Consider the following 27,371-nt stretch of genomic DNA (forward strand, 5'->3'; position numbering starts at 1 on the left):
TCATTTCTGTTTTGCTGCTATTTGAACTCGGCTTCTGCTAGCATTTAATTTTCTGTTTAATTCCTGTTCACTGTGCCAATTTTACCTACATATTTGTTATCCCAATGGCTGAGTCTAGGGGATTATCATCCTCATCATTACAGTTAATTTATTTGTTGTTTACAGTGGTGCCTCGCAAGACGAAAAACCCGCTAGACGAAAGGGTTTTCCATTTTTGAGTTGCTTCGCAAGACGAATTTCCCTATGGGCTTGCTTCATAGAGTCTTGCGATTTTTTTCTGCTTTCCCCTCCCCTTTTTCTAAGCCGCTAATAGCCTTTTAGCCGCTAAGCCTTTAATAGCCGCTAAACCGCTAATAGCGCTAAGCCGCTAATAGGGTTTCTTCGCAAGACGAAAAAACCGCTAGACGAAGAGACTCGCGGAACAGATTATTTTCGTCTTGCGAGGCACCACTGTAGTTGTTTAGTCGTGTCTGACTCTTTGTGAACCCACGGATGCCATGCCAGGCACTCCTGTCTTCCACTGCCTCCCGCAGTTTGGTCAAATTCATGTTAGTAGCTTCGAGAACACTGTCCAACCATCTCATCCTCTGTCGTCCCCTTCTCCTTGCGCCCTCCATCTTTCCCAACATCAGGGTCTTTTCCAGGGAGTCTTCTCTTCTCAGGAGGTGGCCAAAGTATTGGAGCCTCATCTTCAGGATCTGTTCTTCCAGTGAGCACTCAGGGCTGATTTCCTTAAGAATGGAGAGGTTTGATCTTCTTGCAGTCCATGGGACTCTCAAGAGTCTCCTCCAGCATCATAATTAATTTATTAGTTGTCTTCTAAACTGCCATCTCAAGGCAAGTTACACAAAATAATTAAAAGCAGTTTAAAAACACAAAACCAACAAGACTAAAATACTAACGTTGGTGGTAAACACCCATTCATCCAGCTGGGAAAACCAGTCAAAACAAAAATGTCTCCAGCTGTTTCCAGAAAGTGTGCACCTGTTGTATCTTGAACAGGAGTGCTATTCTACAGCACAAAGGAGCTACTAAAAAAGCCCTGCTCCAAGTTACTGTGGAGCGGGTATCTGAGATCTTTGGAATTTGCAGGACTCTTCCATGGACTGCAGTGAACTATTGGGTGCATAAGCGATAAGTCAGTCTGTTGAGTAACTTGGTCCTGAGCTGTATAGGGACTTGCATGCTAGTACCAAAACCTTCAACTTGGCCCAGCAGTAAATTGGCAGCCAGTGCAAATCCTGAGTGCAAGGTGTTATATGCTGGCAGTCATTTGCTCCCACAATCAACCTAGCCGCCATGCTCTGCACCAGCTGCAGCGTCCAGACCAACCCCCAAGTGTAGCCTCACATAGAGCACATCTCAGTAATCCAGCCATAAGGTTAGCAGTGCATGGACAACTGAGATCCAGCTAACTTGATCCAGGAATGGCTGTAACTTGCTTACCAAGTGTAGTTGGGTCAAGCTTTGTGACTGTGGCGAGGCCTGGTGGCTGACAGTGCCTTGAGAGAGACTCCGTTGGCCCAAGCCCCTTCGGGCTTCCTCCGAGCTGCTTCTCTAATAATCGCAGCTGTGTGCACACCCCAGTCCCATTTCTGGTGGCGGCGAACGCTTTAAGTGTGTGCATTTGACATTCCCTTGGCCTCCAAATGATTAGCGCGTTTAAATTGCGTGCTAACACATTTGAGCAAGTTGAAGTGGGGCAATTAAACGCCGAGGGAGGAGAGCTTGATTGCTCAGAGGGATATTAGATGTGCCGGGCCAGGGGTTCTGGTGGCCGTCTTTCCTCTCCCCACCCCACCCCCGCAACACACTTTACAAAACAATCTCCAATTTATGCATTCCAAGTAGCTGTTCTTGTTTTATCGCCCGGATATTGTGGGCCTCTCAGCTGTGGAAGCAATTTTTGCCCGGCTTCTTGTGTTTCGGGAAGTGCCTTGAGGTTTTTGTTCCAAGTGCTGTTCCTTTCAGCCCGGCAGCACTCATAATCGTACCTCTAAGTGGAGTCCATCATTAACGTAATGCCCTCTTCAGGCGACTCATTCAGCGCTGCACTGGCTGGCCTCTTCTCAGTTTTTGCATTAATTACCATTTTTTGCCCAGTGTTTATATTGCTGTGGCTTCTTGGGGGTGAGTAATTGTGAGCACTGCTCAATTGACAGGCTGCCTGGGCCTTTTGGGGAAGGGTCTGTTTGGAAAGTTGGGGGTGGGAATTAAAGGCCCAGGAGGTGTGCAAGGAGAAAAGTACATGTTAGGCCTGGTTGACCTGCCCCTTAGGGATTTCAGGTTCTGTACTTGGCCAAACAGAGGCATTCCAGGTTTTGTTGGGGTTTTTTGTTGGGGTTTTTTGTGTGTTTTTTTGCATATACCTTACAAGGCAGGGAACATCCAAGACAGTTTTCTTTCCCTGAAAATTCTGACCCCAGCATCTAGGAACTGAAGTTCATTTGCCTGACCTTGTAAAATCTGACGTTTTGAAGCATCTGTAGATGTGGGGCTCCGGAGTCAGCGGTGTTGAGTGAATTGTTAAGGGAGCTTGGACTTAGAAAAGGTGGGGTGCTTAGCTTCAAACCTTGCCTTTGTCAGGTGCTTGTTGACCCCTGTGGACATCCAGAAAATGCCCTCCCACTAGAACATAAGAAGAACCTGGCTCCTGGGTCAGAATGTAGGTCCATCTAATACCTGCTCTCTGCGGCCAAACAAGATGCCCCTGGGAAATCCACCACAGGGTCTGCTATTGTCATCCGGCCATTAGTATTTAGATGTAGACTGCCTCTGAACAAAGAGGATCCATTTAGCCTTTATGATTACCAGCCACTGATAAACTTCTCTATGAATTCATAATTTTCTTTTCCAAAGTTGCCTATGTATGTGTTTCCTATCTCCAGACATGCCAGTGCTCCTTTAGCAGCAAAACCTGCTCACATGTTGAAAGTAAGCGCCTAAGAGGAAACACTAAGAGCAGCTTTTCTCAACCTTGGGTCCCCAGATGTTGTTGGACTGCAACTCCTGTCATCCCTGACCACTGGCCCTGCTAGCTAGGGATGATGGGAACTGTTGGCAGGAGCTGGGACCAAACAACGGGAGCTCACCCCATTGCGGGGATTTGAACCACCGACCTTCCGATTGGCAAGCCCTAGGCTCAGTGGTTTAGACCACAGCACCACCCGCGTCCCTATTTCTATTTTACAAGTGGGGAGTAGCAGAGGGTGAGGGGAGAGAGGAGGAGGAACTTCGGACAGCTAGACTCCATTGCATTTTTGGCTGAAACGACACCAAAACTACTGTCTGGAGTGGGATGTTAGTTGCTGTTCCTAGCCTGCTTCTGTCCAGTATTCTAAATATTTGTTTCAGTTCCTAAGTTCTAATTAAGGCCTTCCACCCCCCTCTTCCAACACACACACATGTTATAGTCCAATGACCAGAGCTTGGTGAAAAAGGAAGGCTGGGAGCATGGGGAGACAAGGACACAGGCACTTGGAAGTGGGGGCAATATTTCTGTCTATGACCACACATGCTCAGGACTAGGGATTTGTTTTCAATACTAGAGCTCAGCTCAAAGCCCTTCCGTACACAAATCCACTCCAGGTTTTTCCCCTAAGCTTTTTTTCTCTTTCAGAAAAGTGGCGGAGGCATTTTTGTTTATGCTCTTGTTAAACAACTGTGAGTCAACAGTCCTTTGCTTATCTACTGCAAAGAACCCAAAGCACTCCCCTTCATTCCCAGCCTACCTTGCTTAAACTGCACTGACATCCATTTGGGAGGGTTATGGTTGTTACCAAAGTTGCATTGATGCCATAGTTTGCCCCTTGCAAAATGCCCTTCTTACATAGGAGTGCATGTTACTGTCTTTTAGATAGAGCATTGCGTTTTAGCCTCTGCCTCAATTTTTTTTTGGGGGGGTGCCTTCGAAAAGGCACAGCTACGCCACAGCTCTGCCTGCTGCATTGAGATCCATCCTGATAAGCTTTGCTCAGCAAACAGCATCTTCTAACAACAGCTTGCTGGTTCCCAGTGGGGCAGGATTCCCAGCCTTAATGGCTTTAGCATGTGGCTAGGACCATTCCCTGTATCCTTGGGACAGCATTGTTCAGAGGAAGCCTTGACTCAGTGTTTGAATAGCTCTTAGGGTGCCAGGAGGAAGACTGACGGAAAAGGAAGCGGGGTTTGGACGGGCTGTCCCACACTTGCCTTGGATGACAGGAAGTAGGAATGGGGACCTGGCTGCAGCCCGCAGCAGAGCTGTGACCTTCCCCTTCCCCTGCCTCGTCCCAGGTAGCCCATCAAGATGCTCCAGGAATTTCCAACAGCCTCGCTTCTTGTTCCTTCTTCACAATGCAGCTCTCCAGTTGCTCACAAACTCTTTCTGGGCCTCTTTAATAATTCCTTGCATTCAAAAATACTGGAAGTAAAGAACTGGAAGATGAGGGAGAAATGCAGAATTCCAGGCTGGTGATGAATCCAGGAAACTGTCTTCTTGTGACTCAAGGGAACTGAGTGCTAGTTAGTGCCCCTGTGATCAGCTTCCAGTTTGTGTGTGTGTGTGGTTTCAGAATAATGAGCTAGAGTGCAACATTTGGGTAAACTACACAGAATATAGCCACACACAGAAACATAACAGGTGGTTTTTATATTTTCTCTAAAAGGAGCAAAGAAAACTACACTGCTGTAGCAGGCAGTTCCTGCTGGACAGCAAACGCCACAGAGCGCAAAGGCCCATGTGCAGAAGGAGAGCTCAAAATGCAGCTCAGCTCAGACATAAGCAGAGCCAGCATCCAGTTTCTCCATAAGTCAGTAATTGTGTGTGTGTGTGTGTGTGTAACTTTTCACTTAAACATCACATGCTAAAAATTGTTGTAACGCCAACACCTATGCAATACCAATAACAACAGAAAAACCGAAGGCAACAGGTTAAAGAACAACAGGCTGGTATTAATTATTAGGGTTCAGGCCCAGAACATCCTTTGGCTTATTTGATGGCCCGTCTGTGAATATGCCACATTTGTAGGCTCCCTGGCTGCTTTCAAGAGTACCAGTGGTTTATGTACTTAACAGCCTAATCCTATGCAAGTCTACTCAGAATTAAGCTTCTGAGTTCAGTGGGGCTAGCTCCTAGGTAGGTTTGTGTAGGATGCTCGTTGGGGCTGATGGGAGTAGGAGTCCAGCAACCTTTGGAAGGACCCTATCATTGACCTACAACTCCTCATATTCTTTCCGTTTCTGGCTCATCTTGCCTTGGCTAGGCCAGGGTTCCAGGGCTTCCACTTCAGTGCTCAGGATTCAGTTTCCTGACCATCTCCTCCTCCTCCTCATGTGGACAGCCCTGTCTCTGCCAACTTGAGAAATCCCTGTGTGAAATGAACATCAGGGTGGAGAGGGACATCGCTATCTTTGCCCATGTATGAACACTGCGGTGCTATTCTAAATTGTTTTCAGTTCAGCATTTCTCACCAACCCAGCAAAATCCGGCATATCATTTAAGCTCGATGTCCCTGAGGCTTCATCGCTTTCCAGCTGTGCTCAGTGGAGACACTGCAGGGAAAGATGCGCGGTGAATCCTGATGAAATCAAGGTTGACGCACAGCCGCACAAACATGCATTTAAATGAGACACCCCAACAGGACTTGCTAAAGGAGAGAGCTAGGTGTGTGCTTCTCTCGGCCAAGTGGCAAAAGGTGTTTGTGTTTTCAGGTGAGGACAGTGTTCTGAACAGTGCTTTTTATGGGGACAAGATTATGGAACCAATAGGGTAGCGGCCCCAAAACGTTTGGGAGCAACAGCTCTCCAAAGTTTTAAACAAAGAAGAAAAAGTCACCAGTACTTTTCTGGCTTTGTTAAAAGGGCTTTTTGGATAGATTTTGCTTTCTGCCTCCATCATATCCTCTCCAGCCACACCACCTCAAGGAAAGTGTGAGGACTACCTGTCCACACCGTAAGACCCGGCGGCTGTTTTTCTTCCACCACTTCATTAGGGTCTTCTTGGGCCAGGGCAAACTGAGTTGGCCCTTGTTTCCTTCCTGTTCCAGGAACACATCTGTAGCAACCTGGCCTGGGAGATCGCTTCAGTTCCTGGAATGTCCTTCCTTGTACTGGGCTTCAGAGAACTGGCTGGCACCCGTGTGGCTACAAGGTCACTGTATTGAATTTGGCAGCTGAAGGCCACAGCAGCCTTGGACCGTGCAAACTGCCCCACCCTCAGAACGGTCCTCAGCTCTCACTCATCTGTATACAAAGCTCTTAATAACTTGGGAACAGATTACCTGCAACATCGCCTTACCCTGTATATGCCCACTCGACTGCTTCTGTCTATAAGAACTGGCACTTACAGTTGGCACATAAGACTAGTGAGAAATCAATATTTTGGTGTGGAGGCACCTACGCTCTGGAACTCCCTGCCTGTTGATAACAGGCAGGTGCCTTCACTCTTTCGGTATCTGCTAAAACATTGCTGTTTAGATATTTAGATATTTATAATGCCAATGCATTTTTCATTTATTGCTAGTTTTGATTTTTTTTTTAATGCTTTGATTGTTTTTACTAATACTAATCTTACTGTTTCATTCTTTTTCTGAACCGCTTTGAGGTTCTGCAGTCAAGCAGGACATAGAACTAACTAATTAAGTCCCCTTGGTCACACACACACACACACACACACACACACACACACACACACACATACTGGGCACAACTTCATTTTTTCCTATTCCCAAGCAACAAGCTGGGAGCTGCTTGAATTGAGTTGGCCTAGTGGTTTGTCCTCCTTCCCTTCCACTCAAACTCTCTTAACCAACAGAGGTCATCATCTTGGCTTTTCTCTCCCCCCTCCTCCTTTCAGGTACCACCTTCTCAAGCTCCTCCAGAAGTTTGGCAAGGTGAAGCAATTTGACTTCCTTTTCCACAAGTCTGGTGTGTTGGAAGGGCAGCCCAGAGGCTACTGCTTTGTGAACTTTGAAACCAAGCAGGTAGGTTGGTTTGTCCTGAGTCAGGCCATTGCCTTATCTAGTTCAGCAGTGTCTACTCCAGGCTTCCCCAGCCTGGCTTGCTCCAGGTGTTGCTGGACTACAACATTATCATCCATGGCTGGGGCTGGTGAAAGTTGGGGTCCCAACCACATCTGCAGAGAACCTGGTTGAGGAAAGGTGGCTCTCCAGGGACGCAGGCAGGTGGATTGAATCTAGGGCTCTGCCACTGTTCTGCGTCCCCATCCCCAAAGCTGAGGATCACTTAGTTTAGAGCATTCCGCAGCTTTAAGGATTCTGGTGGGGATGTAGGCTTGGCTGTGCCAGGTGACTGTAGTAGGCCATCCTTCCCCAACCTGGTGCCCTCCAGATGTTTTGCTGAACTCCCAACAAACCTTTTTTTTTGGGGGGGGGGGGTGTTTCCATAGACATTCTTTTATTGTTCCTGCCTCCCCAATGGAGTTTCATCGTATAGCAATTTTTCCTGCCCTCGGAGCTATATCTTTTTTTGCTGGCCTTTCTGTCAGCAGGGTTGCCTTGGGAAAATTGGAGGCGAGAGAGATTTGCTGTGTGTCTTGGAATGGTGCATTGGTCGTTTTAAAAACACTCCTTGACTGCCTTCTGTTCTGGTTCTGCAAACTGCACTCAAGTGTTGAGTGGAGCTTTCTGAGCATTGCAGGGGGTTGGACTAGATGGCCATTGGCTCGAGTGTGTTGCTGATAATGCCTAGGCTGCAGGTTTGGTCCCTGTATGGGGCAGCTGCATATTCCTGCATTGCAGGGTGTTGAACTAGAGTTTCCTACTCTACAGTTCCATGATTCCAGCTTTACAATTTGATGGTTCTGCAATGAGCAGCTGGGAAGATTAAAAGTCTGGTGCATCCTGCAGGCCACTCTGCACCTGGGCACCTATTGTCCCCTTAAATTCTATGCTGCAGCCCCTTTTGAAACGAACCCCCCCCCCCTCAAAAGCCTGGCACTACCCATTAGCTGCTCAGAGTAGTAACTGCCCAGAAATATTCAGCTGAAGCCCCTGGGAAAGGGGTTCATTCCTTGACGGTGTTTTTTCCCTGCAGGAAGCTGAGCAGGCGATCCAGTCCCTCAATGGCAAGCTAGCCCTCTCCAAAAAGTTGGTGGTGCGGTGGGCTCACGCCCAGGTCAAGGTAAGCAGAACCTGACCGTCTTCCCAATTCAGAGGAGAGCAGGCAGCCCCTCCCATTTCCCTGTACAGTCATAACTCGGGTTACAGACGCTTCGGGTTGTGTTTTTTCGGGTTGCGGACCACTGAAACCCGGAAGTACCAGAAGAGGTTACTTCCGGATTTCAGTGGTCGCGCATGTGCAGAAGTGCTAAATCGCACTTTGTGCATGCGCAGAAGCACTGAATCGCAACCTGAGCGTCCACAGTGTTCCTTTTGCTTGTTTGTGGGTTGGGCCTGTTTCCCTTCTTGTCAAATAATTTCTGCTGTTTCTCTTTCCACCAACACCCCTAATTTCCCAGAGATATGATCAGAACAAGAATGAAAAGATACTTCCCATCAGCCTGGAACCCTCATCCAGCTCAGAGCCAACCCAGTCTAATCTGAGGTGAGAATTGTGCTTTTACCATGTCTGCAACATGCTGTATGCATTGGGGGGGGGGGTGCAGCTTCAGCTGGAGACACCTTAAGAAGCGGCCTACAGGATCAGACCCATATCCAGCTGCCTCTTTCCCACAGCAGCTATCCAGGTCCCTCTGGGAAACCCACAAGCCAGGAACTTCTTGTTGAATACCAGTGACTGCTATTCAGAGGTAGACTGCCTTGAAAACGGAGGTTCCATACTGTATGTGGACAAACTCCTGTATGTGGAGTCTCCTTCTTTGGAGGTCTTTAAGCAGAGGCTTGACAACCATATGTCAGGAGTGCTCTGATGGTGTTTCCTGCTTGGCAGGGGGTTGGACTCCATGGCCCTTGTTGTCTCTTCCAACTCTATGATTCTATGATTCTAAACCCTTATCCTCCATCAGTTTATATACAAACCCCTTTTAAAGCTATCAACACTTTAAACATTATGTGAAGAAGTCCTTATTTTGGTCCTGAACTTGCCAGCGCATCCTGCTGTTTCAAGTCCCTCTTCTGTTCCATAGGGCAACATTGTGAACTTCTGAATGAATGACTCTTTATTTGCATCAGCAATAAAACAACAATATTATATACAAAGACTAGAAATAAAAAGTCAGTTATATGAAATACATTTTAGGCTTGTGAACTTCTGCTTCCACAGCAGCAGCAAACTACACTCCCCCTGCCCGACTGCATGGCCATTCACTGTTGAAATTAACTGGGTTTTCTAAACCAGTCGGTGATCTGATAGCAGATTGTGTGTGGGGAGGGTACTCAGTGTCTTTGTTTGGAATCAGAAATCCCATTCCAGTGAACCTGAGGTAGCTCTTTGGATCCAGGACTATGGATCCAGTGCTTCAGGATCCTGGATCTCTCTCCTCATCCTCACTGCAACCCTGCGGAGTAGGTTAGGCTGGGAGGCAATGAGCTTTGTAGCCAAGGAGAGATTCGAACCTTACCCCAGCCCCATAGTCCTAGATGAGGCTGGCATCCAGGTGGCTGCTTTATGTTGGGCCCTGGGCTTCCAAGTTCTGGGTGTGAGTTTTGGCTCATTTCTACAATATTTTTTGGCTGCCTTTCAGCAGAAAACTCAGGAAAGTCTTCCACAAAGTGCATTGCAATAGTTTAACATTACAGTGGTACCTCGGGTTACATACGCTTCAGCTTACAGACGCTTTAGGTTACAGACTCCACTAACCCAGAAATAGTACCTCGGTTTAAGAACTTTGCTTCAGGATGAGAACAGAAATCGTGCAGTGGCGGCGCAGCGGCAGCTGGAGGCCCCATTAGCTAAAGTGGTGCTTCAGGTTAAGAACAGACCTCCAGAACGAATTAAGTACTTAACCTGAGGTACCACTGTACAGTGGTGCCTCGCAAGATGAAATTAATCCGTTCCGCGAGTCTCTTCGTCTTGCGGTTTTTTCGTCTTGCGAAGCATGGCTATTAGCGGCTTGGCGGCTATTAACGGCTTAGCGGCTATTAACGGCTTAGCGGCTTTAAGAAAAAGGAAACAAACTCGCAAGAACTCGCAAGACGTTTCGTCTTGCGAAGCAAGCCCATAGGGAAATTCATCTTGCGGAACGACTCAAAAAACGGAAAAGCCTTTCGTCTAGCGAGTTTTTCGCCTTGCGAGGCGTTCGTCTTGCGGGGCACCACTGTAGTATGTGGGAGAGACGGGGGGGGGGGGCGGATCTGTGACCCTTCAGGCATTTTGGACTCAACTCCCATCAGCCTCAGCCAGCGTGGTGAAGAGTGATGGGAGTTGCAGTCTAGCAAAACCACATTTACAGAAAGGGCTGCAGGGTGCCTCGCCTCCTGAATGAGGGTTTGTAATGCCCCAAACACCACCTCAGATTATTTCTTCTTCTTTTAAAATTTCAGGCGCGCTAACTTTAAGCAGGGGCGGGGGGCAGGAATGCCATGGCGGTCAGCAGCATCAAATCAGCAGTGCAATTCCATTCATAAGACAAATTCAGAATACATGGCAGATCCCCAGACCACATGGCTGGGTCACCCCTGGGGAAGAGGCTTGGTGAGTGGATAGGGTGCACCTGGAGTTCCAGAACTGGGCCTGGAAGCCACAAATTAGCAGGGATGCTTCCCAAGGGATACAATGTATTCTCGCCACCCTGTACCTGTCAGCAGGTGGGCAGCAGTGTTCTGCACTAGCTGCAATATAGCATTTTGCCTTTTTAAATACCCCACCCTTCTCTGGCACCAGAACACCAATTGGTTTGTGAGAGGTCGCTTGGATTCAGAAGCTGCTTCTCAGGTGGTTTTGCAAAGACTATTGTTGAAGAAAAACAATCTGAAGGTTCTAGAGGTGCGTAGTACTTGTGCGTTAGTTATGAAAGCCCGCTAGGGCTTAGGATCAGGCTGTCTGAAGGACTGTCCTCCCCATAAAGCCTGTCCATGCTCTGAGATTTTCAAGAGAGGCCCTTCTCCCCACCACCCTCAGAGGCATGCTGGGGCGGGGGGGACACAGAAGAAGGCCTTCTCAGTGGTGGCAGCCCCCTGACAGCTTGGATCTCCTTGCCTAAAGCTAGACTGGCTCCTCCTTGGCTTTCGGCCAGCAGGTCTTCACAGTTTTATTCTGGCAGGCCTTTGGGATCTGACACTTTTTAAAGGAAAGAGCTTTAACAGTGCTGTTTTCTTTTTGTTCTCTGTATATTAATAGGGTTTTTTATATTGTTTTAATTCTAGTAGCGCTTGATTCCTTTTTAACTATTACCTTTTATACATTTTATCTGTGTTGTTTTTAATTTGGGTAAGCTGCCTTGAGTCCCAATTTGGGGGGAAAGGCAGGATACGAACTAATCAATAATGATGATGATGACAGTTACATGCTTCTCCAGCTCTAAGCCCCCGTCCACATTAGATTCCGATTTTAAATCAAGGCCCAGGACAGCCAGGCTGACGTTTCAACCAGATTTACTCTTCCCTTCCTCCACAGCGTCAGCACGAAGATCAAAGCCATCGAGGCCAAGCTGAAGATGATGGCGGAGAACCCGGATGCAGAGTTCCCACCGGCAGCGCCATATTCCTACTTCAAGCCGCCAGACAAAAAACGGATTGCCCCATACTCCAAAGCGGCCTGGAAGTCAAAGAGATGATTTGCTGTCAGAGGCAACGTCCCTTTCTGGCACTAAGAAAGGTCCACCAGGATGAAAGGCGGACTGTATTGGATGGGACTTCATTGCCTCCCCATAGAGTGTGGCATCCTGGGCTTTTCAGAACCTTCTCCTGCATCTTCCATTTGCACGTGGGAGCAAATCCTCTCCTGGTGTTGGTGTTGGTGGTGATGGTGGTGACAATGGTGGGGGACTGCAACACCATCTCCAGACCTATAAAGAACCCAAGGTTGTTCTCAGTAGTAAAACCTGAAGCATCTACTCCTGTGGCTACTTCTGCAACAAGACTCCAGATATATGTGTGAGTTCTCACTCTCTCTCACAGACACACCAAACACACTCCTGCTGTATTTCTCCAGCCTGAAGATACAGAATCCTGATGCAGCTAGTAGGCTAGAAAAGGGTGTCTTTGACAAGCATCTAAACATGGGATGAATTCTGTGACCTCCGCAGCTGAGCCAGCCGGGTGTCTCCTGTGCCTGGCACCTTGGGGACACAGCCCTGAATCCTGGCACGAATGGGGTGGGATTTCTGTGCTGGGTTTTCTGCCGACGTCAGCTCATCTGGGTGTATGTATCAAAACTTTCTAATGATTGTACAGGAATAAACTTTATGCAGACTTTCGAAGTGCACCTTTTGAAGCAAAATAGTCTAATGTGAAATGCTTGTGGATGCAGCAAAACTGGGCGTTTTCTGCCTTTTCAAACTTAAAAGGTCCCAATTCTGCACCCAAATCATACACACTGGTCTCATTTCTATATTTTACTCCTTTGTATCATTATGCATTGGGGTGGGGGAACAGCAAGAAGGTGTACAAGGTACTGAAGTTGTGTGTCCCGTCCCCCCCCCCCGCAACAAACACAAACAAATTCAGCCACCCCACTGACCCCTTCAGGGTCACCTGGGATTACCCTTACAGCTTGAAGCTTCTTCCATCTGGAAAAGCTAAAGTCACCTAATGTGTTTTAGATGACAGCTAAGATAGCCAAGAAGCAGGATTTTGCACAAGTTTCTATCCTCTTGCAGAATCCTAACACACATCCAACTCTGGCAGTGGCAAGGGCAAATCTCCAGCACTTAAACATTTGCTACTGCTGCCTTGTCAGGCTGCACTGTTTACGTTGAGCGCTGAGATGAATAAATTAAAATCCTTTAAATCATGCATATAATGTAGGTGGTTATAAGCATTGAGATGGCATGCACTATCTTGAATGATGTATTCTCTCACACGCAGAATAAATGCTGCTTCTAAGACGTTGCTACATCATATTATTATTATTATTATTATTATTATTAATTTCATTTCTATACCGCTTTATATTTTTAAGAAAAATCTCAAAGTGGTTTACAGAATATTAAAACATCAATCAAACATCAATAAACCAATCTGAAGAAAGTCAAATATAGAGTATACAGTCAAAGCAACATAATTAACAGAAAACTAAAACATTTTCTTAAAGATGAAACATAAAGGAGGTTAACTACAGAATACATATCTAACATAAAATTAACAAAAAAAACTTAAAACATTTCAAAAGAAAACATTGCTAATTGAAGTCAAATATAAAATGCACATTTAAAACAGCATAATTAACAAGAGAATAAAATATCATAAGCATGACACGGCTGTTTGGCAGGCACAAAAAGAAGGGGCAAAAGAATCCAATAATTGGGATTTGTTGTCAGGCATAGTGATGTCCCTCTGGTCTCCCAGGAGCCTCTTTAGTGCAGCTGGTGAGTGTGGGCCCCGCCCCCTAAGCCAGGTGGAAAGGGCCTTGCAGGGAGCGGCCTTCATGCCCCACAGCCAAGCATAATGCGCACACATTACTAAAAGCAAAGAAAGTGCCGTATTTTTTGCTCCGCAAGACACACCTGACCATAAGACGCACCTAGTTTTTAGAGGAGGAAAACAAGAAAAAAAATAATACTCTGAACGAAACAGTGGATGTATGATTTTTGTGGTTCATGCTGTGGCCACAGACATGTGATTTGATGGTGAGTTTGGGGTATCCCAGTGCAAAAATCCTGAGGATCCATGTGGATCCGTGCTTTGTAACTATGTTTTTGCACCATTGCGGCCTCACGCAACAGTGGGTGGGTGATTTTTTTGGTCCAGGCTGTAGCCATGGACATGCTATGTGATCTAATGGTGACTTTGGACCTGGCGTGCTCTGGTCCATGGGGTCACGAAGAGTCGGACACAACTAAACGACTAAACAACAACAACAATGCAAAAATCCTGAGGATCCATGGGCTTTTACCTCCCCCCTCCCAGGCAGCCTCCTTTATCTCTAGCGTCCCTTATCTCCCGATCGCTTGCCGATCAGCTGCTTCCTTTCAACACTCCCTTCCCTCTTGTTTGCCTTAGTGTCTTTTCCTTAGCTGGAGTAGTTTTTTGCTCCTCCTTTTCTTCTAATTTCTCCTCTCATTGCTTTAGTCTTCCTGTCTCCTCTCCTTGCAAATTAGCTGTCATTACCTCCCCCCTCCCCTCCCAGGCAGCCTCCTTTATTGCTAGCGTCCCTTATCTCCCTCCCCGATCGTTTGCCGATTAGCCGGCTTTGTTTTAACACCCACTTCCCTCTTTCAGAAAAAACCCACATGATCTGCTTTTCTCCACTGGGCAATTTGGCTCCAGGGACCACGCATTTGCTCCATACGGTGCACAGACATTTCCCCTTACCTTTGGGGAAGAAAAAAGTGTGTCTTATGGAGTGAAAATTCCGGTACTCTTTGTGGTTCTTTGGCCAACAATCCAGGTAGAACATAGCCTTCATGACTTGGAACCACAGATAGCTCTATGAATTTGTTTAATCTTTTAAACCTATCCAAGTTGATAGCCATTCCACATCTTGTGGGAGTGAATTCCATAGTTTTAACTCCATGCTGTGTGAAAAAGGATTTCCTTTTGTCTGTCCTGACTCATCCAACATACATTCAGCTTCATTGCATGTCTACAAGTTCTAGTGTCATGATTTGGGGGGCGGGGGGCGGGATCCTTCTTGAGCCACTGTCTTCCTACCGTGCACAGTGTTTTATACTTCTAACAAGTCTCCTCTTAGTCACCTTCTCTAAAAAGCTTCCAAAATTGTAACCTCAAAGAGAATTGCTTCAACTGCTGGATCATTTTGGTTGCCCTCTTCTGAGCAGGCATTTGAGACTCTGCCTTAAGTGCATCAACCAATTTAGGACAATTTAGAAAGGCATCTTGCAAATCTGAGCTCTCAAGCCAATCTAAGGCAGTGGTGGAGAGGCTTTGGTCCAGTTAAGGCTGTTGGACTCCAACTGCCATCAGCTCCAGCCAGCATGGCCAATGACCAGGGGTGGTGGAGTTGTAGTTCAGAATAGGAGCATTGTTGGCTGCCTTCCTATCAACGGAGATCTGTTGTCTATCCAACTTGGCCTTGTCTACACTGGCCGGCAGCAGCTAGCTCTCCAGGATTTCAGGCAAGAGGCTTTCCCAGCCCTAAATGGGAATTCTAGAGTTGAATGTCATGCAAAATGGATGTCCCACCACTGAGCTAGGGGTCCTTCCATCACTTGGAGAGCCGCAGGTACCAACCCTGGCTCTAAGGCGTGAAGCATCTTTGTCACGTGAGCAACAGAAACATACAGAGAGGCAGGGAGATCCATCCACTTTCATTTCCCTCCAAAGCTGAATACGCCAGCATCCAAGGGGTGGGTGTGGGGAGGGTGTGAGCTTTTTATTGTTGTTGTTGTTATCTTTATTTCCCAACCTCCCATAAAAGATGCTGGAGGGAGGGAGGGAGGGAGACACAGAGAAAGAGAGAGAGAGAATCTTGCTAACCTGGTGCCCTCCGGATGTTTGGGACTACAACTCCTCAACTCTGCTGATAGGAGCTGTAGATCAAAACAACTGGAGGGCACCAGGTTAGCAAAGGCATATATTATTTATATGCTGCCCATCAGACTGGGTTGCCCCAGCCACTCTGGGCAGCTTCCAGTAAATTAAAATATCAGTCACAGTGAAACATCAAACATTAAAAGTTTCTCTATACAGGGCTGCTTTCAGATGTCTCCTAAAAGTGACATAGTTTTTCATTTCCTTGACATCTGATGGGAGGGTGTTCCACAGGGTGGATGTGACTACAGAGAAGGTCCTCTGCCTGGCTCCCTGTAACCTCAGCTCTTGTCTGGGCTGAATGATGGGGGTGGAGAGGATCCTTCAGGTATACAGAGCCAAAGCCATTTAGGGCTTTCAAGGTCAGCACCAACACTTTGAATTGTGCTCGGAAACATACTGGGAGCCAATGTAGGTCTGGTGTTATGTGGTCTCGGTGGCCACTCTGTCACCAGTCTAGCTGCCACATTCTGGATTAGTGGTAGTTTCCGAGTCACCTTCAAAGGTAGCCCCATGTAAAGCACATTGCAGTAGTCCAAGTGGGAGATAGCCAGAGCGTGTACCACACTAGTGAGACAGTCTGAGGGCAGGTAGGGTCTCAGCTGGTGTACCAGATGGCGCTGGTAAACAGCTGCCTTGGACACACAAATGACCTGCTCCTCCAAAATGACCCCCAGGCTGCACACCTTGTCCTTCAGGGGCACAGTTACCCCATTCAGGATCAGGGAGTCCCCCACAGCTGCCCATTCCATGTCCCACAGAAACAGTACTTCTGTCTTGTTGTGGTTCAGCCTCAATCCATTGACCACCCCCCCCAACCACCTCCAGACACCCACAGGACATTCATCTCCTTCACTGGTCTCCAATTTAAATGAGAGGTAGAGCTGGGTATCAAATGCATACTGGTGAACCTGAAACCCAACTGGAAGGGGTCCAAATAGCCCACATCATACTGGCATGCCTGGAGTTGTTCCGCAACCACCATCTCAATCACCTTGCCCAAGAATGAAAGATTTGAGACTAGACAATAATTGGCCATATGGTTGGACAGTGTTCTCGAAGCTACAAACATAAGTCTGACCAAACTGCGGGAGGCAGTGGAAGACAGGAGTGCCTGGCGTGCTCTGGTCCAGGGGGTCACGAAGAGTCGGACACGACTAAACGACTAAACAACAACAATAATTGGCCATAGTGACTAGGTCCAAATATATATTTTTTAAGAAGCGTTTTGGTAACCGCCTCTTTATGTCTGCTAATAAGACCAGGCAGACAATCAGCAGGAGGTCCCAGGCTCAGTCCCCAGTGGCATCTTAAGTTGGACTGGAAAATACTCCCAGTCTGAAGCCCTGGAGAGCCACTGTGCCCAGCTGGTGTAGGCAGTACTGAGGGAGATGGACTAGTGGTCTGGCTCAAGATTAAGGCAGCTCCCTCTGTCCATAAGTGATCATGAATTATAGCCCCATTGGGTCACATTGCAGTGGCGGGTGGTGGTGGAGGTGGCGGCGGCAGCAAAGTAATTAGAATCATAGAAACGGAGAATTGGAAGGGACCATGAGGGTCATCTAGTCCAACCCCTTTGTCTGGGTACTGTTTACACCACACAAACACCACTGTTTGTGCTGTCCAGTGTAATTAGGGGTGGGAACTCCCTACCCAAATGCCTAGTTTTAGCATGTGGCCATTCCATAGAGGGAACTGCAGCCAATATCTGCTCTGGTTTGTATCGCTGAACCTGATATACTTGTTAGCAAAACATGACCTTGCTGCATTCAACACATGTTTCTGATGCATGCACAGTGGGGGGAGGGGATGACACCCAGTGATGGGTGGGGAACAACTCTAGCCCTCCAACACCCATTAGTCCTAACCAACATGTCAAATGGTCAGAGAGAAAGAGAGCTTTGGTGCAACAGCATCTTGAGAGCCCCAGGGTTCCCATCCAAGGGGAAAAAAGTTCCACAATGGGGCTTTCTGATTAGGTAGAGGAGAGTCAGGTAATGGGGAGAAGGGGGTACAAAATTCCTACCCCATGACCTTGTAGCCATTGGTAGAATGCCCTTGAACACCTCCAGAAACCCAAATTGCACCTGAGAAACTGGGAACTGTCCTTCTGCTTGCAAGAGAATGTTGTGGTTTTTCAAACTTGTTTTGTGACCTGCTTTGAGGTCCCAAAGACCAAAAGGCGGCAAATAAATGCTCAGTAGATAAAGGTGGAGTGAGATCAAGGGCCTCCAATTTAAAAAGTACAGTGATACCTCGGGTTACAGACACTTCAGGTTACAGATGCTTCAGGTTACAGACTCCGCTAACCCAGAAATAGTACCTTGGGTTTAGAACTTTGCTTCAGGATGAGAACAGAAATCGCACGGCAGCAGGAGGCCCCATTAGCTAAAGTGATGTCTCAGGTTAAGAACAGTTTCAGGTTAAGAACAAACCTCCAGAACGAATTAAGTTCTTAAACTGAGGTACCACTGTATCAGCAAGCAGGAGTGGAGAGGCAGACCTCCGTCTGAGGTCTTGCAGCACCATGACAAGTCAGAAGAGGCAAGGGCAGACCGGTGGCCAGACTCTGTCTGCACAAAGAAGCAGCCATGGAGGAAGGTGGGCAGCTGGTGGGTCTCAGTTTCTCTTTTGTTGTTGCCAGCCTAATGTGTTTTTGAGGGTTTTGGTGCAGCGTCAGCGTCAGCCTCTGGAGCAGCCCCCAAAATGACTTCCTCTCTCTTGCACTGGCCAATTTGGATGTCAAGCTCAATCAGGGTGATTATCCATCGCTGGCGCTCCATCTTCTCATGTTACTTCCCTGGGCCTGACTCCACAGAGAAGCCCCAGCGAGGTCCTTGCGCCACAGAGGTGATCAAATTTCTAAGCAGGCCCTCTTTGGATGCGGCTGCCAAGAGGCCAAGGTGACGGGCGGATGGGATAATTTGCTTTCATGCTGCCAGGCAGGCTCAGATGGGCTGGTGCCCAAAGCAGAGACGGGTGCCAAGTCTAGGCAAGAGAGCAGTCAACAGCCAGCTCTCCCTCCCTCCCTCCCTCCCTCCCTCCCTCTCTCTGCACAGTTGATGGGGTGGCTCAACTTCACTGCCTGCCCAAGTCACTTTGAGGGCCATGTGCAAATCCTGCCATGCATCTTCATTCATTAGCCAAGGACACAGTACTTCAGGTTCTCTGCTGGCATCAGACATTTTGGGTTTGTCCCAGAATTCAGCATCCTGAGAATTTGAGTTTGTTGCGAAAAGAACAAGACTCTAGTCATGACGGTAGAAATTTGGTGAAATGATAAAGCAATAAGATTATCATTTAATAATTTATAACCATAATTTAAAACATACAAAAAAGTTAAAACCACAGTACATGTGGTGGGGGTGTAAATATGTACAACTTTTTTGGGCAAAGGGTGTTTAAGGAGATAATAGAAATCATAGGGTTAAAGCTGACCAAAAGTCCAGAGGTAGCATTGGTATCAGTTTATGATGGCGTGGAAGGTACGCAGGCTATGAAGGACCTGTTCACATTTCTTGATAGCTGCATGAATTATTATAGCCAGGAAGTGGAAGGGGCAAGCAGACTATAAAATGGAAGAGTGGTAGGAATGGTAAGAAGGTGTGGGATACAGTGGACGCTCGGGTTGCGAACATGATCCATGCGGGAGGCACGTCCGCAACCCACAGCGTCCGCAACCCACAGTGCCGTGTCTGCGCATGCACGGGTTGCAATTCGGTGCTTCTGTGCATGTGCAAATCGCCAAACCCTAGAAATAACCCGTTCCAGTACATCCGGGTTTCGACGTGTCCGTAACCCGAAAACGCGCAACCTGAAGCATCTGTAACCCGAGGTATGACCGTATAGCTATTAATGATAAACTAACATGTGCCATTAAGGTAAGACGGGGAATATGCAGGAGAAATGATTTCGAGGAGATATGGAGGGTGTTTGTAGAATTTGTACTGTTAAAACAGAAAAGGGTCAAACCATCGCAAGAGGTGTTGAAATTTTGGGAGGTTGGATAGTCACAATGGAATGGTCTTGATGGTGGGGTGCATATGTTTATTCTTATTTATTTATGATTATTAAAAATAACCCACTAGATTAAAATAAATTAAAACTCATACAAGCTTTTTAAACATCTGGGTAGTCTTTAAATAAGAATGTCTTTAGCAGACACACACACACACACACACACAATACAGCAAAGGCATCATCTGCCTGATATCAATGGGCAGGGAGTTCCAAAGTGTAAGTCCAGGAGGATACCGTGGTCAATGGTATAAAATGCCGATGAGAGATCAAGAAGCAGGACTAAGATTGAACTCTCTGCAGAGGACATCCATCCACCCAACCAGATAGCCCCCCCCCCGCTAGATTTAATAAGCCAGGAGGGACAAGAGCAAGGGGGCATGTGGTCAGATGCATTGCCACCAATACCTTGTCCAAATCAGCTGACTGCCTAAGGTGAAACTGATTCTACAAAATATCCTCAATAGCATAGCTGTCAACTTTCAGATTTGAAAATAAGGGACCAGCAGCCTCGAAAATAAGGGACCAGCAGCCTCACCTGTCCCAGGGACAGTCTACGGGATATCTAACAATCCGGGATAGCAGCAGAAAGCAGTGGGAAACGGCGCTGGAATAAGGGAATTTCCTGCAAAAAAAAGCTATGCTTAATAGTGGCACTGAGTACTTCAACTGCAACAGTGTAGAGCAGGGGTAGGCAACCTAAGGCCCATGGGCCACAAGCAGCCCACAGAGGTCGTTTAACCCACGAGCTGCCCCCCAAACGAGCCACCCACTTGGCGAGTCCCTGTGTGCTGCGCTAAACCAGTGCAGCATGGCTCGGAGACTTGCTTCTGTGGTGCCGGAAATCACGTCTGCACAGACAGAGACACCGGAAATCGTGTTTATGCAGATGCTGGAAATTGCAGCTGCGCATGCTCATGTGCACATGCAATCCAGCCCACAGAGGGATCTTCGCTGAAGTGAACTGGCCCAGGCGAGGTAAACCTTGCTGACCCCTGGTGTCTCTGCAGTGGAGTGACTCAAAGCCCATAGCAAGTTGGTCACGGCAGGTATTCAAGTGCTCCAAAAGTCCCTCCCCCATGTTGGAAGTCAGTAACCTCTGAACCAACCAAAACATCTCCACTGCTTGGCTGCTAGAGGGTGCACAATTATATGTTCTGACCAGTGTTTGGTTGGCTTCAGAGTGAGACCTGTGCCACCTGTGCTCCAACCCTTGTCCAGCTTGTTTCATAGTGTGGAGCTCCTCAGAGGACCAAGGGGCTGCTTGTGTCGCAATCTGGTGCATGGGCGGCAAGAGTCCAGGACTGGTACACTAGGACCAAGGTGTGGGCAGTGACGCTGGTAGCCTTCTAGCTGGTGGGCCCAAACTCAGGAGCAAGTCCATCAGAGGTCAGGGACCAGAGGAGGCCAGGATGCAGTATAACTGCATCAAACCGGAACAGGAACTAGCTACAGCATGGCATGAAATCACGTCGGTGTGGAACAACTCAGGGTGAAGTGCAGACCTTAGTCCTTCTGAGTTTGCCTCCAGGTGCAGCACATCACCTCATTTGTGGTTTTGTTCCCCCCCCCAAAAAAATTATTGTTCTTCCAAAAAATTTTTAAACAAACAAATATACAAACAAACATAAATCTCAACCGTACTTAAACCAAACTTAGTAAGGTTGTTAAGTGACTTCCTCATATGCCCCTGGTTGAATTTCAGTGAATATCATTTTAACGATTTTCAAATCCAGTATTCTTATAAAATTAACTTATTCACTTAACATCTTTTTTTTTTACTTTCTAGTTCAGCATTAAACATATTAATTCATCACATTACATATTTAAATCCTAAGCCTATCTGATATTTGCAAGCTTCTCCAATTAATTTAACTTAACATATTTAACTAAATAATCTCTTTAAATTTCATCCATTCTTCCTGGTAGTCTTCCTCCTTCTGGTCGCAGACTCTTCCAGTCAGGCTAGCTCTGAAAAATCCATCATCTTCATCTGCCATTCCTCCACTGTTGGTACTTCTCCCCCCCCCCCCCAATTCTTAGCTAATAAAATTTGAGCAGCAGTTATGGCATACAAAAATAGTTTAACATCTTTCTTGGGCAATTCCAAACCTATTATTCCAAGAAGAAAGGCCTCTGGTTTCTTGATAAATGTATATTTCAAAAAAATTTCAATTCATTATAAATCTTCTCCCAGAAGTCTTACACCTTGGGACAGGTTCACCACATATGATAAAAGGTACCTTCTTTTTCTTTACATTTCCAGCATCAATTATCATTGTTAAGGTAAATCTTTGCTAGTTTTACTGGAGACAAATACCATCTATACATAATTTCCATTATATTTTCCTTTAACAGAGTACATTAAGTGAACTTGCTCCCTTTCTTCCACAGCCTTTCCAGCACATCACCTCATTTGACCCCTGCCAGCCTGTACTTCTTTCCTCCAAAGCAAGCATGGCCAGGGCCTGGTCCCTGCAAATACTCACAGCACTCGGGGCCCGGTCCCTGCGAACACTCACAGCACTCGGGGCCTAGCTCCTGCACAAACACTGATGGTGCTCATTATCGTTTGGGTTCCCAACTTCCACTTGGAAGGAATGGTGTCAGCGGCCCATGTCATCTTGCCATCCCATAGCAAGATGGGGTCTTTGACAGGACCACCAGCTTTCTCCAATGAAAAATCCCCCAGAGCGTTCAGGAACACATCAGGTCGCATCATTCCCTGAGGGCTCACCCCCTTTACAGGGAGGAAGTGACATTCTCAATCCAAACTTAACGAGAGAGTGGTCTGGCCATGACAAGCCCAACCATATTTGGTCCATCTCTCATATCACTTGGGGCAACGATCCCGTTGAGAGTGCTCTCTCTTACACACCTATTGTGCATGTGCGTTAAGTATCTACATGAGGACATGTAATATGCATTGGTGGTTAAAAGCATCATGTAGCACATACACAAACAACCCCAAACACATTTGATTCCTGCCTAGTAAACATTAGCATGTTATTTGCATGATGGAGCATGATAGTTAACCTAAGATGACATAAGAACATCAGAAGAGTCTGTTGGACAGGCCAATGGACCCTCTAAGCCAGCATCCTGTTCTCACAGTGGCCAACCAGATGGGAAACTGGGAAACTGGGAAACTGTCTATGGGAAACCCGCAAGCAGAATTTGATTATGAGAAGCACTCTCCCCTCCTGTGGTTTCCAGAAACTGGCATTCGGAAGCATTCACTGCCCCTGACCACAGGAGCGGAGCAGAGCCAGCGTGGCTGGGAGCCATTCATAGCCTTCTGCTCTGTTTTTATTTTATTTCCCTCTTTTCAAGCCATGGTCTCAGTTGGTGGCCATCACTGCGTCTTGTGGGAAGGAGTTCCTTAGGTTAACTCTGTGCTGCACGAAGAGGGACTTAATTTTATCTGTCCTGAATCATCTAACTTTCAGCTTCGTTGCGTGAGAGGGAGAGCTAGACCGAGGTCACTTCACACACCCCCCCCCCATAAAATACTTGAGGGGGTCAGGCCTCCTCTTCAAATGGTGCGCGCACGCTGGATCTTTTGATCAGTTATGTGGGGCAGGGCTTATAGAATCATAGAGTTGGTAGGGACCACCAAAGGTCATCTAGTCCAACCAACACAGGACTCTCAACTGATGCTTCGATGACCGATGGCCATCCAACCTCTGCTTGAAAACCTCCAAGGAAGGAGAGTCCACCACCTCCCAAGGGAGACAGTTCCACTGTCCAACACCTCTTACCATGGAAAAGGTTTTCCTGGTGTTTAATTTTAATCTCCTTTCTTGTAACTTGAAGCCATTGATTTGGGTCTTACCTTCCAGAGGAGGAGAAAACAAGCACGCCCCCTCTTCCATGTGACAGCCCTTGAGATATTTGAAGATGGCTATCAATTCTCCTCTCAGTCTCCTCTTTTCCAGGCAAAACATACACAGTTCCTTCAACTGTTCCTCATAAGGCTCGGCTTCTAGACTCTTGATCATGGTTGGGAAACTAGGGCCCAGGGGCTGGATCCGGCCCAATCGCCTTCTAAATCCAGCCCATGGACGGTCCGGGAATCAGCGTGTTTTTACATGAGTAGAATTTGTTCTTTTATTTAAAATGCATCTCTGGGTTATTTGTGGGGCATAGGAATTCATTCGTATATTCCCCCCCAAATATAGTCCGCCGCCCCCACAAGCTCTGAGGGACAGTGGACCGGCCCCCTGCTGAAAAAGTTTGCTGACCCCTGCTCTTGATCGTTCTAGTTGCCCTCTGCACAACTTCCAGCTTGTCAACATCCTTCCTAAATTGCGGTGCCCAGAATTGGACACAGTATTCCAGATGTGGTCTGGCAGAGGCAGAATAGAGTGGCGCTATTACTTCTGTTGGTGCATCCCAGAATAGCATTAGCTTACTTGCCACTGCCCGCCCCCCAAATATTTTATTCAAGTTGGCACTTAAAATAATGAATCAAAGAGTAAATAAAAGCATAGCTCCAAATCCTTTGCCACCCACTAGCCCCTAACCCTCTCCGCATTCCCAATCCAGAACTTCTGTTCCACGCACTCTGAGTAGCTCATCCTAGTACTTTCACTTATATTTGTGTTTGAGCCTAATTATTAGAAGGGGACTGAGGGGGCTCAGCCTCTCTCTCACTGCCCTCCTTCATGCGAGCTCCCTTCAGGGTGAGAGAAGGCAGAATGCTGCACATTCTCAGAGGCACTCTTTTTCATTCAACGGCGTGCAAGATCCGAGCCCTGCGGGAATATCCACCATCCCGGTCCTTCTCTCTCTCCTTCTCTGCTGCTCTCGCCGCCCCGTCTAGCTTCAGGAAAGAAAGGAAGGAGGAACAGGAGGGGGAGCGCCCTAGTTTTTTTGTTTTGTTTTTTTTAAAGAAGGAACATTTAAAGTTGTTTCCAGCAGCCGCCTCGGGTGAGTCACGTCTGGGCGGCCGCTGCGGAGGGGAGCTCCCCTCCTCGTGTGCCCCCCAACTACCCGCCCCCGTCCATGTTCTGGAAGAATGAGACCTCCACCCCCCAGTCCGAGGGCCAGCAGTCGCGGACCGAGGTGAGGCATGGCATTGTGGCGAGGGGCAGAAAAAGCGGAGAAGACCCCTTCTGTGCATGTGGAGGGAGGGGAACAGAGGGCCTCCTGTGCCCCGTGCAAACTCTAGAGAGGAGAGTTGGGGGGGGGGGCAAATGAATGTCCTGAAGTGGGGGAGAAAAAACGTGCCACCCTGGTTTGGGGGTGGGGTCGTAGTTTTGAGAACCTGGTCCCCAGTCCTTCAAGCAAGAAGGAGCCAGCCCCCCCACACACACACCTGAGCTGGATGACACCTAGGCTCGCTTGGGATGGGGAGGACTGAGAGATTGTCCCCCCCCCCCCAAAAAAGGAGCATACAATGATAAAAGAAGCTTAACTGCAACCTCCCCGCCCCGCCTTCCACGTCTTTGACAGAGGAGGGAAAACTCCACAGCTTTTGTAGACTGTAGAGGACAGATGTGACCTCAAACCGCCCCCCCCCAGAATGAATGTGCCACCCTAATCCCTTCTCTGCCTTTTGCGGGGGTGGGGAGAGAGATTGTAAGATCCCCTCGCTGATGACTCTATCTTCCCATCTCCTGCATCTTGTTCCTAGGGGGGGGGGGCATGTTTCGAGATATTCCTTCTGCTTTTAGTGCCTTGGGTAGGATGGTCTCCTCGAGAGCAAAAGGGGCCTCCTTCGGAGTAAATAAAATAGTATAAAATGCTCTCTGGAAGCTTCCTTGGCGGCGGCGGCGGCGTATTGTGGACGAGAGTGTTGGTTGGAAAATGTTGGTGGTAAATTTCGGGTAGCGGGAGAGGAAGGAGAGTCTTCTCACGGGGTTTTTTTGTGGCGGGGAGGTCGAGGTCGCCTCCTCCCTCTTTCTGCTGAGCGCGGGTGGGGGTCTCAGTTCTTTGGTGCTCGTGGGGAGAGGGAGGAGAAAGTGCGACTGCGTTGGGGGGGGGGGCGAGAGAGAAGAGCAGGAAAGGGGCAGGCAGGCGCTGCTATTGCGCAGCCCACCCGACGGCGAGGCTGATTGAAAAACGCTGCCTTTCTGGCTGGGCATGGGCGCTAATTGCAGGCGCTTCGGGGCGGCGTAGGGAGAAGGACGCCGCGGACGCGGCTGCAGCAGCAGCTTTGGCGAGGCAAAGCGAGCCTGGAGCGCAGCGATTACCTCGAGAGCCGCTTTTCAAAGCCACCCCCTTCTTTCCCTTCCTCTCCCCCCCCCCTTGCAAATTGCTCCATTAACAAGCCCTACCGCCTCTACCTTTCTTCTTTTCCTTCTCTCTCCCTCTCTCTCTCTCTCCCTCTCTCCCTCTCCCTCTTTTTTGATCGACGCCGTTTCTATGGCCACTACAAAGTTGAGGTTTATTGTCTGGAGCGGGCTTATATAGAGAGGGGGGGGCATGGAGCCCCGCAGCTAGAGCCTTTCCGCCAGTTTCAGAAGCAGCAGCATCAGCAGCGACGAACGTCTCCACCGCGCGCCTTGACGAATGGTAAGCCTGCTTCCGACGGGGAGGACGAAGCGCAGATGACTGAGAAATGGGGGAAGGAAGGGAAGAGAAGGAAGGAAGGAAGGAAGGAAGGAAGGAAGGAAGGAAGGAAGGAGAAGGGAGAAGGCTGGTCCTCCGCCTCTCAGGGGAGCCCTGGGCTGCTGGGTGCTGTCGGGCTCCCGCGGAGCTGTGCCGCCGTCTAACGCCTCTTGGTTTTCTCTCGCTCTCCGCAGGCCCAGCCGGACGGGGAAGCGCTCCCGAGCGCCCTGGATAAAGAAGAGGCGCGCTCGGGCGCCAGCACGCCCTCCACACCCTCCGTCTGCTCCCCACCATCCTCTGCCTCCTCCTCCTTGCCGTCGGGGGCCAAGAACGTCTGCTTCAGTTGCGGCATGGAGATTGTGGACCGGTACCTGCTCCAGGTAAAGGGCAGCCGCGTAGGGGGGAATGGTTGGTGGGCAGGTGTGTTTTGGGGCAGAGGCAGTGAACGGACAGGGGTTTTCACCGCCAGACCCCTCAGCCCTCATCTCAGGTCCCTTTGCCTCTCCCCACCCCCCACCCCACTCCTCGCAGGTGAACGACCTCACTTGGCACATGCGTTGCCTGGAATGCTCAGTGTGCCGGACCTCGCTTCGCCGGCAGCACACCTGCTACGTCAAGAACAAAGAAATCTATTGCAAAAGGGACTATTTCAGGTAGGTTCCAGGAGGCCGCGGGGATGGACGGAACTGTGGGACTGAGGGAGGGCGAATCCGGAGCGATTCCGCTTGCTTTGGAATTTCCTGGTTGCTGGGTCAGCATGTTCTGGAAAGGTCTCCTGAACGCCCGGGCGGGTTTGCTCTGGATCACTTTTAAAGTAATGGTTTCATATGCAGCGCAGCGAAGTTTACTTGGGAGGAACTCGAGGTGGGCCTGGAGCTTTCAGAGAGAAATTATCTCAGCTTTGGATACTGGAAGAGAATGGGAGTCTTGGGTTTCTTCTGGTGTTTTGCCCCGTAGCGTTCACACTCGATTTGCGGGATGCGGCTAATGATGCATTCACTGGTACCTAAAGGAGGACTCGAACTGAACGTGTGAACAAATTATTAACTCAGGTGCAAATTGTTCAGTCTTCGGGTCTTTGCTCACCAAATCTTGGCAAAAAAGGTGTGGGGAGGCTGACCCCTATATATATATATTTAGGCGCGCGCACCCAGTTAGGCAGGATTCCGAATTTGCTTGATTTTAATTTATACTGGTTCTTAATCCTGATTAATCCGAATTAAAATTTTTAAAAGTAAACTTTAAAAC

At 48.2% G+C, this 27,371-nt stretch overlaps 2 protein-coding genes across 5 annotated transcripts in view; both read left to right on the top strand.

Moving 5' to 3' along the window:
• RBM18 (RNA binding motif protein 18) overlaps window positions 1-12,324 on the top strand; it is a 15,987-nt gene extending 3,663 nt beyond the window's left edge. For both annotated transcript variants that reach the window (XM_028714878.2, XM_028714879.2), the window contains exons 3-6: window positions 6,836-6,962; window positions 8,035-8,121; window positions 8,459-8,544; window positions 11,515-12,324. In XM_028714878.2, the coding sequence (XP_028570711.2) occupies window positions 6,836-6,962; window positions 8,035-8,121; window positions 8,459-8,544; window positions 11,515-11,674 (460 nt within the window). In that variant the 3' untranslated portion in view covers window positions 11,675-12,324. The remainder of the gene's footprint in view (window positions 1-6,835; window positions 6,963-8,034; window positions 8,122-8,458; window positions 8,545-11,514) is intronic.
• A 12,104-nt stretch (window positions 12,325-24,428) lies between these two features.
• LHX6 (LIM homeobox 6) overlaps window positions 24,429-27,371 on the top strand; it is a 41,823-nt gene continuing 38,880 nt past the window's right edge. For 2 of the 3 annotated variants that reach the window (XM_028714459.2, XM_028714461.2), the window contains exons 1-3: window positions 24,429-24,635; window positions 26,318-26,503; window positions 26,655-26,776. In XM_028714459.2, coding sequence (XP_028570292.2) covers window positions 24,576-24,635; window positions 26,318-26,503; window positions 26,655-26,776 — 368 coding nt within the window. In that variant the 5' untranslated portion in view covers window positions 24,429-24,575. Of the gene's footprint in view, window positions 24,636-25,551; window positions 26,088-26,317; window positions 26,504-26,654; window positions 26,777-27,371 lie in introns of those variants that run through there. The other variant, XM_077922684.1, reaches the window with a different exon arrangement.

The sequence above is a fragment of the Podarcis muralis genome, chromosome Z, assembly GCF_964188315.1.
Source record: "Podarcis muralis chromosome Z, rPodMur119.hap1.1, whole genome shotgun sequence".
NCBI classification, from domain to species: Eukaryota; Metazoa; Chordata; class Lepidosauria; order Squamata; family Lacertidae; genus Podarcis; species Podarcis muralis.